The sequence below is a fragment of the Ascaphus truei genome, chromosome 14 (genome assembly GCF_040206685.1).
Source record: "Ascaphus truei isolate aAscTru1 chromosome 14, aAscTru1.hap1, whole genome shotgun sequence".
Lineage (NCBI taxonomy): Eukaryota > Metazoa > Chordata > Amphibia > Anura > Ascaphidae > Ascaphus > Ascaphus truei.
In genome coordinates, this window is record NC_134496.1 from 19569014 (window position 1) to 19581333 (window position 12320).

Consider the following 12320-nt stretch of genomic DNA (forward strand, 5'->3'; position numbering starts at 1 on the left):
TGATTTTTGATCCCGTCTTTCCGCAGACACCAAGACCTGGTTCACTCCTCCCTGCCCTGTTCTCCTCGCGCTGGACACTCCATGCTGCCCCTCCCGGCCGCACAGGAAGAGGAGGGGGAGGCTGTGACTCCGCGGGACCTGCTGATTTTCGGGGGAGGGGATAACGAAGGCCGCTTTTACAGCGACACCGTACGGCTGATCCTGGCGGACCTTCTCGGCCAGTAGGAACAGGCAGACCCCACACCCCTCTCTGATTTCTCCCCCCCCCCACTTTTTTTTTTTTTTTTAAAGCTCCACTGCAGTTTTTAAGCACCTGTATACAGCATTTGCAGGTCCAACGTTGTTTGTATATAATCAATTTTTATTAAAGGTTTATCCAAATTGGATACAGTGTTTTTAAGAGAATTTAGAAGTTTTGATTATAGAAAAGGAGGGGTGTAACGGGCAAGCCTGTTACCAACAGCTAGGACTATTGGTTGTCGGCCAGCAAGGAGTTAATCCCTGCCTGGAGGAAGCGTGAGGATTAAAGAGACCATCTGGGTAGTAAAGGTTTAAAAGGCGGGTGGTGTGCAGCCCAAGAGGTTGCTGTTCCTGGACTTCGGAGGCGCACTGGCTCTGATGTATGTTACTGTCTGTATGTCCTGTGTATATAAACTTTTACTTGCTGGGGCTGTATTTTGAGTTGCTGAAATTTGAATAAAAGCCTGCGTTTACTTTTCCAAACGCAAGTCTCCTGTCGTTACCTCGGCGTGCATCGCCTACAAGGAACTATTCTTAAAATAGCTCAACTAACACACTTCGGGGCCTATGCAGAGAGCAGCGCTATAGTAAATCTCGCCATTTTTTGGAGAAATTCGCGCAGAAAACAGCAGAAAATGGCGAGGTACGAAAAACGCGCCATTTTTTTTTCTATTTATAAATCTCGCCGCGCGGATGGCGAGAACCTACATCTCGCCAGTGTTAAAAAATATCCGAATTCAGAAAGGCGCGATCGCCATCTAGCGGCTGTTCGCGCCAAGAAAATGGCGCGATTTTCTACAATTACTTCCGCCAAAAAAAGTTGGCAAGAAGCTGGAGCTCGCCGGCCATAGGAAAAAAAAAAATGCGCGATTTTTCTCTCTCACTTTTCTGCAGCGCGCATCTCTCCCTTTTAAACTCGCCACACGCATTCATGCCATAAATTGCGAATTTCGCCCATTTCTGCATATGGAGAAAAAAACTCTCTATTAAAGCTACTTTTTCTTAAACTCTCCAATTATTTCTAGCGCTGCTCTCTGCATAGGCCCCTTCATCTGAGAAATACAGAAACAAACTGGAGGAAACCTTTCAGGTCTTCAGCACAATACACTGCACGTTCTTTATCGGGGGGGGGAGGGAACAATTCAGCCGAAAAGTCAATTGTTTAACCAGCTGGGTAAATGCAGGGGTGTTCAACTTCAGTCCTTAATGCCGCCCCCCCCACCCCCCAACAGGTCAGGTTTTCAGGACATCCCTGCTTCAGCACAAGTGGTTCAGAGGTGGCTGTTGACCACCTATGCTGAAGCGGGGATATCCTGAAAACCTGGGGGGGCTTGAGAACTGGAGTTGAGCACCTCCTGTTATAGCCAACAGCATGGGATGCGTGACCTTTTTATGCGGTGTGTTAGGGGGTAAAATGTAGGATCATTATATTTGTTGTGAGAGCTATAGCGCAGTTGAGCATTAGGGTCCTAAGAAATATAGTGGGGGGAAATTAAGTACAAAATATATAGACACTCCCAAATTGTTGCTGCAGCAGAGGTCACCCCCACCTCGCTCCTGGGAGAGAAATCTCTAGATTACATTCGTGTGTGTGTGTGTGTGCACGCGCCAGGTCCTGCTGATTAAACTCCCATCTCAACTATTTAATCTGAGGAGGAGACCTCCTATTTAATCTCAAAAAGATGGGGTCACAAACCTCCCAAACTACTTGCTATTAGACACACAATTTTAGCAGCTTGTAATTCAGACCCACAATATTGTGTCAATTGGTGTGTGAAATAAATCTGTAAAGTTTAAATAAATACAGAAATGTTTAAATGTTGGTTGTTACAAAGTAAACATAAGTAAAATGACAGATATTAGTTTGGGATATTTTATTTTCAGTACTTCAATTTATTATAATAATGCCGACGGTTGTAATTAAGATGGCGTTTAATCTACATGCACATAGATTATTGTCGGCCGTGCTGGCTATCACCAGCAGGTGGTGCTACTTGCCATAGGATGAAAGGGCATTGGTGTTCAACCTGTTGCCGGCTGGCAGGCCGGGTCTGTAAAGGTGAGAACCCTGGTGAACGCCTACACTTAACACTCTCTCCCCTGCCCCCTCTCTGTCAGTGGCCCGCACTGTTAAGGAGAAAGGAGGGGAGGGGGCAGTTATGTGGACAATAGGTTTTCAAAGGGATCTGAACCTGCGTTCAAAATGTTTCTATTAGAAATAGCAAAGCCGTTTAACGGTAATGTAAATATAATCACACATCCCCCCCCTACAAAACAAAATACACGGTGGACTCCATCTGTCTAAATTATTACTTAACTAGCTGATATACCCGGCGTTGCCCGGAGGCCGTGAGGGGGGGCGTGAAAGGCAGGGGGGGGCGTGAAAGGCAGGGGGGGGGCGTGAAAGGCAGGGGGGGGGCGTGAAAGGCAGGGGGGGGCGTGAAAGGCAGGGGGGGGCGTGAAAGGCAGGGGGGCGTGAAAGGCAGGGGGGCGTGAAAGGCGGGGGGGGGGCGTGAAAGGCGGGGGGGGGGGCGTGAAAGGCGGGGGGGGGGCGTGAAAGGCGGGGGGGGGGCGTGAAAGGCGGGGGGGGGCGTGAAAGGCGGGGGGGGGGCGTGAAAGGCGGGGGGGGGCGTGAAAGGCGGGGGGGGCGTGAAAGGCGGGGGGGGGCGTGAAAGGCGGGGGGGGCGTGAAAGGCGGGGGGGCGTGAAAGGCGGGGGGGGCGTGAAAGGCGGGGGGGGGCGTGAAAGGCGGGGGGGGGCGTGAAAGGCGGGGGGGGGCGTGAAAGGCGGGGGGGGCGTGAAAGGCGGGGGGGCGTGAAAGGCGGGGGGGGGGCGTGAAAGGCGGGGGGGGGGCGTGAAAGGCGGGGGGGGGGCGTGAAAGGCGGGGGGGGGGCGTGAAAGGCGGGGGGGGGGCGTAAAAGGCGGGGGGGGCGTAAAAGGCGGGGGGGGCGTGAAAGGCGGGGGGGGCGTGAAAGGCGGGGGGGGCGTGAAAGGCGGGGGGGGGCGTGAAAGGCGGGGGGGGGCGTGAAAGGCGGGGGGGGGCGTGAAAGGCGGGGGGGGGGGCGTGAAAGGCGGGGGGGGGGCGTGAAAGGCGGGGGGGGGGGCGTGAAAGGCGGGGGGGGGCGTGAAAGGCGGGGGGGGGCGTGAAAGGCGGGGGGGGGGCGTGAAAGGCGGGGGGGCGTGAAAGGCGGGGTGGGGGCGTGAAAGGCGGGGGGGGGCGTGAAAGGCGGGGGGGGGCGTGAAAGGCGGGGGGGGGCGTGAAAGGCGGGGGGGGCAAGACACACACACAGTGTGACACACACACACACACAGTGTCACACACACACACACACACACAGTGTCACACAAACACAGTGTCACACACACACACTGTCACACAGACACACAGTGAGACACACACACGTCACCTAGAGCGACACACACGCGACACCTACCTGTAGTTCAGGCCGCCGCCATCTTGTCACTCGGCGCCGCGAGGGAACTACTTCCGGCCGCCGCCATCTTCGGCGCATCGCGAGGGAGGAAGGGGGTCCGCTGCCTGTTCCCCCGCCGGGGATGGAGATGAGGCGCCGCGAGGTCCGCTGCCTGTTCCCCCGCCGGGGATGGAGATGAGGGGAGCGGGAGCGCCGGGAGAGGTGAGCGGAGGGGGTGTAATGTGCGCGCGTGTGCACAGGGACATCTCACTCGGCGCCGCCGCCATCTTAGGCGCATCGCGAGGGAGGAAGGGGGTCCGCTGCGCGGGGATGGAGATGAGGCGCCGCGAGGTCCGCTGCCTGTTCCCCTGCCGGGGATGGAGATGAGGGGAGCGGGAGCGCCGGGAGAGGTGAGCGGAGGGGGTGTAATGTGCGCGCGTGTGCACAGGGACATCTTGTCACTCGGCGCCGCCGCCATCTTAGGCGCATCGCGAGGGAGGAAGTGGGTCCGCTGCGCGGGGACGGAGATGAGGCGCCGCGAGGTCCGCTGCCTGTTCCCCCGCCGGGGATGGAGATGAGGGGAGCGGGAGCGCCGGGAGAGGTGAGCGGAGGGGGTGTGTGTGTGTACACAGGGGTGAGTGTGTGTGTGTGTGTACACAGGCCTGACAGTGTGTGTGTGTACACAGGGCTGAGAGTGTGTGTGTGTGTGTGTGTGTACAGGTTGTTGTTTCACAGGGGTGACTGTGAATGTGCGTGTACACAGGGGTGACTGTGTGTGTGTGTGTACAGGGTTGAGTGTGAGTGTGTGTACAGTGTTGAGTGTGACACTGAGTGTGTGAGTGTGAGGGGGTGACTGTGTACCAAGGAGTCCTCAGAGGTTCTGGGCGTGTGGTGTGACTGCAAGTGTGTGAGAGTGAAGGAGGTGATGTCACAGTGGGGCGTACCTCTTGGCCAATGAGTCACGGACCAATCAGATTCACCGCAGATAGCACTAACCTCATTAACCATTCGATTTTATATATTAAGATACACACACCTGATTCATCTAATGGGTAAAAAGGTGTGTGTGTCAGTGTCGCTGTCACTGTCGTTGCAGTGGCCCTGCGGCATTTAAATGAAATGCTGGGGGATCACGTGAGGCCTCTGCAACACTTTATTTACCCCGATTCAGCCGCTCTGTGACGCATCACCATGGAAACGCAGCATCAAATGACGCAGCGGCTTACGTGACGTCACATGACCCCGCCGCGTCATTTGACGCAGCTCTAAGGTAGGGAGGAGGGGGGGGGGGCGCGCAGGCGTGGGTGACCCAGCAAGGAAGACGGGGGCGCAGCACAAAATTTGCGCTCCCCTGTATTAAGTAATAGTTTAGAAGGGTGAGGTGTGGGTTTTTTTTATTTTATTTTTTGTAAATTGTAGATATATTATTTGTATTTATATATTTATCTGATTTAAATACTGTATATGTCTGACTGCTAAACAGATCTGTAGCATGTGCTTGTAATTATTTTTACGCCAAGCTGGTTTCTAGCTATATAGAGTCATGTGAAAAAGAAAGTACACCCTCTTTGAATTCCATGGTTTAACAATCAGCTGTTCCTTAGCAGGACTAATTAGGTAAATGCAACCTCAGATGAACAACAACACATGACATATTACACCGTGTCATGATTTATTTAACCAAAAGAAAGCCAAAATGGAGAAGCTATGTGTGAAAAACCAAGCACACCCTTACTGCTTCCATAGGAATTAAGATGCTAAGTAGCAGACAGGTGCTGCTAATCAAATGCCCTTGATTAATTGATCATCAGCAAGTGTGACCACCTCCTATAAAAGCCGAAGTTTTAGCAGTTTGCTGGTTTGGAGCATTCAGGTGTGTGCTAACACAATGCCAAGGAGGAAAGACATCAGCAATGATCTTAGAGAAGCAATTGTTGCTTCCCATCAATCTGGGAAGGGTTATTAGGCCATTTTCAAACAATTTAAAGTCCATCATTCTACAGTGAGAAAGATTATTCAAAAGTGGAAAACATTCAAGACTGTTGCCAATCTTCCCAGGAGTGGACGTCCCAACAAATTCACCTCAAGGTCAGACCGTGCAAGGCTCAGAGAAATTGCAAAAAAAACCAAGGGTTACATCTCAGACTCTACATGCCTACATGTGAAAAACACGTATTGGGAAAGGTTAGAGCGCCATCCCGTTCTTTTTGTGATACTGGCACTAGCAGGCTAAGGGGGAGCGTTCCTATCTGAGGGGCCTTCCCTATAACACCACAAGCTATGGATGGTCAGGGCCTAGCTGAGACCTGAAGGGGGTAATCCAGCGAAGCACTTCTCCCTGGACCTTACCTATCCCCTTGCTGTCCGGCTTCCGACTGACGTGCTTCCCTGAGCGCGCCAAATATATCTATCTCCTTGCAGGAGATTCTGGGCGCCCTATTGGCTGAGTAGCGTCACCTGGTCCGCAGTCCCTTGGCATTATAGGACTTGTAGTTCCCCTGCGGACCTGCTCCTTTAATGGTAACCGCTATGTGCCGTACTGCGCATGCACAATCCTTCTAATGGCCGCCGAGTGCTCTGCTGCACATGCGCGAGCCTTCTGTCATGGTGGCACCCTGCAGCAGCACTCACTGCAGGTCTACAGAGACCTGCTCGCCAGCACCAACCTCCCTGCACCGAAGGTAAGAGGAGAGGGGGGGATGCGGTGGAACCGGGGGACCAGAGGGGAGTTTGGTTAAATCCTCCCCCTGGTGAAAAACTGATCCTGGCAGTTTGGAGTGGTTCGAGACTTCTGTATGTTGAGCAAGTTGAGGAGTTCTTTAATCAGCTTGCTTTTGAAATCTCTCCCTTTATCAGAGTGCATCCGATAGTAACAGGGAGAGAGGGACAGAGCTGTAGACAAAGGCAGGGCCGCACCCGCTTTGATCTGGCACCGCGCTCCTCACCTTACCACAATACTAACTCCGTGATGGATTCAGTACTGGGAAGGCAGTGGGCACTCGTACAGTTGAAGAAAATGTTGATTGAAGTTCACATATTCCTCCTCCGTGTTTCGGTCCTGGGAGCAAAATGCGTAGGAGGAATATGTGAACTTCAATTAATGTTTTCTACCACTCGACGGGTGCTGCTGCCGCCATCCTACTACTAAAGAAGTGAAATGTCTATAATGCCTTTTTCTAAGTAATGGAAAACTGGCCAGATTTAATGTTCATATGGCGAGGGCGCCCTCTTTCCCTATATCGTGTAATATTAGCAGCGATGTTATCTGCTTTGATAAGACGTGATGGATATTTGAAAGGCTCTGATGTTGGTGTTTCCTGTAAGGCTGCGATTATAGTAGGCGCGACGGTGAGTGCGATTTCTCGCGCTGTGAGAACAAAGTGCAGCATCTGATAGGGGCTGTCCATAGCGCGCGCGAGCGCGATGCAGAGTGACCGTGCGGCAGATTTTTCAAACTCGAAACTATTTCGTTTTTTCGCACCGCGGCTGCGTCACGTTAGCGGTTCAGCCAATGAGGGCAAACCAGCCAGGTGATGCGTCCGGCACGCCTCCCGCTCAGTTCACCCATCGCTCGGACGCCATTCGCTCCATCGCACGCACGCCTACTATAATCTCTGCCTAAGGCAGCGTGCCGATACACATTGTATATAAGTATAAGAACCAGTTGATTGGGCTTTAAAATATTCTTTCTTTTCTAAAGCCTCTGTCCCTCAATTTAAATGTGTAGGTTGCTTCCAATTAGGAGCTCCCCTGATATGTTAACACTAGTTAGATTATTCATAATTCAGTTGTGTCTTTGACAAACATTTTTCATATTGTACTTCGTGTAATGTTTATTGTTTTATCAGTAAAGTTCTAAAAAAAAAAAAAAAAAACTTGCTCACCGCGCATGCGCCCCAACCCCTCTTTTTCTAACTCCCCGCCAGCGTCCAGACCATTTTTCCCTCATACCTGTGCGCATGCGCTCTTAGCACTTTCTCTAGCCCGCGCGCGCAAGGAGGTGGAGTTCACTCGTGCGCAAGACCACAGGGGCCGTCTGCGCGCGCGCGCGGGAGCCCTCTCCTTTTTTGCTCCCCATAGAGAAGCATTGGAGAGGCGGCAGCGAGGAACACCTCCCCCTTCCCCCCCGCCCCTCCCCCCCCCACATCGCACCTGGGCACCGCGCGCGCGGACAAGGGGGGGTGGAAGCGCGAAACGAGGGCGGGAAAAAAAAAAAAAAAACAACACCCCTTCCCAACTCACACCCAGGTTCCCAGCTTCGACGCCCAGCCGTCATCGTCGTTAATTACTAACGACGACCGGATAACGGGAGAGTTGGGGAGGCAGTTATAGAGAGGGCGAGGGAGGGTGTTTGGGTTAATTTGTGTTACCTCACAGAGACGTGAAGAGGAGGAGGGGGATACCTCTTCCCCGCCCCCCAGCTTGAGGAGGGGGCAGATATTTACCTCAGGTCCCCTGGTGAGAGGGAGAGTTACTATCTCCTTCCTGCCCTCCCTCCACCTTTCGGGGGGGGCGGGGTAACAAGCATTAGCAAGGCAGGTTGGGGTATCATCAAGCATCTTGCTGGGGGAAACCAAGGCCTAGTGAGGGGTAAACAGGTTCTACCCTGTCCCTTTTCTGGGGTATAGTTCCTGGTGTGCCCCTTGGGGGCACTGGGGATTAGATAAGGGGGGTATCTAGTTTCTGTACTGCCCCTAGGGCCTAGTGAGCTAATTGCTGACCCCCATGGGGTATTTCAGGCCTAGTTAAGGGGGGGGGGGTATCCAACTTTCTCTGGTGTGCGTAAATACATACACCTGCAGAGTGTGTGTGTGTGTATATATATATATATATATTTGTATATAACGTGCAGAGTGTGTGTAGATACACCCCCCCCTCCCTCTGATGCCTGTATATACTCGTGGGTACTATGTAAGCACCCCTGGGGGTGTAGACAGCTAAGTTATCACCCGCCCATATATGTATATAGCTCCATACATCGTATATTGTTAGGTCTACTGTACATGCACATACACATGGTTCGGGATCTCTGGTCAGTCTCTCCCTCCTCTCGCCCCTTCTGGGATGGGGACGCAACACATTTAAACCAAATTACAGATTATAATATATATTTTGACATTCCCGTGTTCTTCCCTGACACGGATAAATAAAATAAAAATGTCCACGCGGACGCCCCTGCCAACAGTGAACGAGCGCGACGCTGACCAGGTAAGGACGCCAGCTGCCAAGATATCCACATCTAACCGCTATAGATATATAATGTTACACATACTTGTGTACTTGATACGTGTGTCTATATAAAATTTTCTGCCGTTGTTGATTCACTGCTTGAAGGCCTCCCCAATAGTGTGCGTGTATATAAATAAATACAGCACCGCAAACATGACGTTCTGTAGCACTCAATCTGCAGTTTTGTCTCGTTATGTAATTACAAATCCCATCCTTGCATTCTGTTAATTGGACTAGGTTGGCTTTCCCCCGAGTGAAGACGCAAGGCACCTTTATCCGGTCATACATTCATTACTTTCTGGTTATGCGAGTCGGCTGTACACAGCGCTGATCTCCTTATATCTGCCTGCTTGTGGTCCAGTACCGAACACCTCCTAACATCCACCTGTCAAAGATCTTTCGACGTTGGCTCTTCCGCACTTTAAAGCCGCGCTCCATGTGTCAGTATGTGGTTTTTTTCTTTAGGTTTGAAGCAGGGGGGGGGGGGTCTCCGGAGCCGGTCCGCGTTGATTTCAGCACCGGGGACCCTCTATTTCCCGGGATAATTACCTCCGTAGGTGTTGCCGATCTCTGTGGAGATTAAAGCTCTCGCGTCATGTGGGCCAATAGGAAATCACAAGGGAGGACGTCACGGCTTCCGATTGGCCAGCGGGATATTTAAACCGCCATATTGTGAACCCAGTCAGGGCTCCTACAGGCAGCACCTACGGAGGTAAGTATCTCGGGAAGCAGCGGGTCCCAGCAGCTGAAATTAATGCGGTCCAACTCCGGAGACTCCTGCTTCAAACCTGTTAAATAAAACAAAAAAGTGTTGCCAGGAGTGCTGCTTTTAACATGTCTAACTATAATATATAATGTTGTCACTGTATTCAGTACCCAGGCCATAACTTCAAAACGAGTGGTTACTAAATGTATTTTTTCCAGGTAAAAATAAATATATATATATTTTCTAGTGAATGTACATATGTTGTGACTTACGTGGTGTAGGATAATGGACTAGTAGTTTTTTCTGTTTTGCCTTGAGACTCCCATGAAATGTTTAAATTGTGTATTTTACAGCTTGTTTTAATTTTGAAACAGAAGTATAGAGTACATATTATGTAGGCCTCGTGTATTTAATAACATGGGGGTGTGACGGGAATAATACACAGAGCCCTCGGTATATATAATAGGGGGTGTGACGGGAATAATACAAAGGTCCCTCGGTGTATATATAATAGGGGGGGAGACGGGTATAATACACAGAGCCTTATGTATATATAATAGGGGGTGTGAGGGGAATATTACACAGGGCCCTCGGTATATATAATAGGGGTGTCACGGGAATATTACACAGGGCTCTCGGTATATATAATAGGGGTGTGACGGGAATATTACACAGGCCCTAGGTGTGTGTGTGTGTGTGTGTGTGTATATATATATATATATATATAATTAATATAATTAATATAATTAATATAAGGGGTGTGACGGGAATATTACAGAGGGCCCTCGGTATATATAATAGGGGTGTGACGGGAATATTATACAGGGCCTTTTGCATATATAATAGGGGGGGTGACGGGAATATTACAGAGGGCCCTCGGTATATATAATAGGGGTGTGACGGGAATATTACACAGGGCCCTCGGTATATATATAATAGGGGGTGTGACGGGAATATGACACAGGGCCCTCGGTATATATATATAATAGGGGGTGTGACGGGAATATGACACAGGGCCCTCGGTATATATAATAGGGGGTGTGACAGGAATATTACACAGGGCCTTATGTATATATAATAGGGGGTGTGACAAGAATATTACACAGGGCCCTAGGTATATATAATAGGGGGTGTGACGGGAATATTACACCGGGCTCTCGGTAGATATAATAGGGGGTGTGATAGGAATATTACACAGGTCCTTATGTATATATAATAGGGGTGTGACGGGAATATGACACCGGGCTCTCGGTATATATAATAGGGGGTGTGATAGGAATATTACACAGGGCCTTATGTATATATAATAAGGGGTGTGACAGGAATATTACATAGGGCCTTATGTATATATAATAGGGGGTGTGACAGGAATATTACACAGGGCCTTATGTATATATAATAGGGGGTGTGACAGGAATATTACACAGGGCCCTAGGTATATATAATAGGGGGGTGTGACGGGAATAATACACAGGGCCTTTGGTATATATAATAGGGGGTGTGACAGGAATATAACACAGGGCTCTCGGTGTATATATAATAGGGGGTGTGACAGGAATATTATACAGGGCTCTTGGTGTATATATAATAACATAAGGGGTGTGACGGGAATATTACACAGGGCCATCGGGGTGTATATATAATGGAGTGACGGGAATATTACACTGGGTTGTATGTATATATAATAAAAGGGTGTGACGGGATGATTACACAGGGCCTTATGTATCTACAATGGGGTGTGACAAGTATATTACACAGGGCCCTCGTTATATATAATAACATGGGGTGTGACAGGAATATTACACAGGGCTCTCAGTGTACATATAACACAGATTGTGACTCAATATTACACAGCACACTTCGTGTGTGTGTGTGTCTATATATGTCTCTATCGGTGTAACAGGAATATTACACACAGCCGTGTGTGTGTGTGTGTGTGTGTATGTATATTAGCATAAGGGGTGTGATGGGAATATTACACCGGGCCATGGGTATATATAATAGGGGGTGTGATGGAAATATTACACGGGCCGTATGTGTATATATAATATGGGGTTTGATGGGAATGTTGCACTGGGCCCTTGGTGTATGTATATTATAGGGCTGTGATTGGAATATTACTCAGGCCTTTGAAGGTGAATATTGTACAGACTTTTAGTATATTTTTCTTTGTAGGATAAGATATTACACAGGTTCTGCAAAAAAAATTAAAAATAGAAAAACTCTGGACACCTAGCTTTGAAGCAGGGGTCAATAATCCGTTTAACAATAATAAGGTGCTAAGGCATGTATATACAGTGTATACACAAAAACATAAGTACATAGATTGCCAAAAGCACACAAAGATGCAATAAAACGTGTTAAAAACCCCCAAAAGCAATCAATGTTAATGTTTGTCAATGTTAATGTTTCAGTCAACGTTACGGTCTCAGCAGAGACCTTCATCAAAGTCCTGAGGAAGTTTCTGCTGAGACAGAAACGTTGTCTGATATGCAATAAAACTCTGTTTATTAAATAGGTAACAAGCATGTTCTAGGCATTTTATAATATAGGAAGGGGGTGTGATGGGGATATAACATGGCCCCAGCATCCAATATAGAAAATAGCTAATATGATTATTACATACTTTGTATTTAATAACAAGGGCGTGACATCAATAGTACATGGTCCCTGTGTAACTAATAATACATTGGAGGGGTCACGTGAAAATGGTAAGGTCCTTTAATGTATAAT

At 49.4% G+C, this 12320-nt stretch overlaps 2 protein-coding genes across 6 annotated transcripts in view; both read left to right on the plus strand.

Annotated features, from left to right (window-relative positions):
* The window catches only part of LOC142465742 (uncharacterized), an 87569-nt gene extending 86705 nt beyond the window's left edge, over positions 1 to 864 (plus strand). For all 5 annotated transcript variants that reach the window (XR_012787958.1, XR_012787955.1, XR_012787957.1 and 2 more), the window contains one exon: positions 27 to 864. Coding sequence is in view for 1 of the 5 variants with exons in the window: in XM_075570007.1 (XP_075426122.1) it covers positions 27 to 164 (138 nt within the window). In the remaining 4 variants the exon portion in view is untranslated. The remainder of the gene's footprint in view (positions 1 to 26) is intronic.
* Positions 865 to 7683: 6819 nt separating this feature from the next.
* Positions 7684 to 12320, plus strand: part of MARK2 (microtubule affinity regulating kinase 2) — a 115337-nt gene continuing 110700 nt past the window's right edge. The window contains exon 1 of the mRNA XM_075569999.1: positions 7684 to 8860. Coding sequence (XP_075426114.1) covers positions 8810 to 8860 — 51 coding nt within the window. The 5' untranslated portion in view covers positions 7684 to 8809. The remainder of the gene's footprint in view (positions 8861 to 12320) is intronic.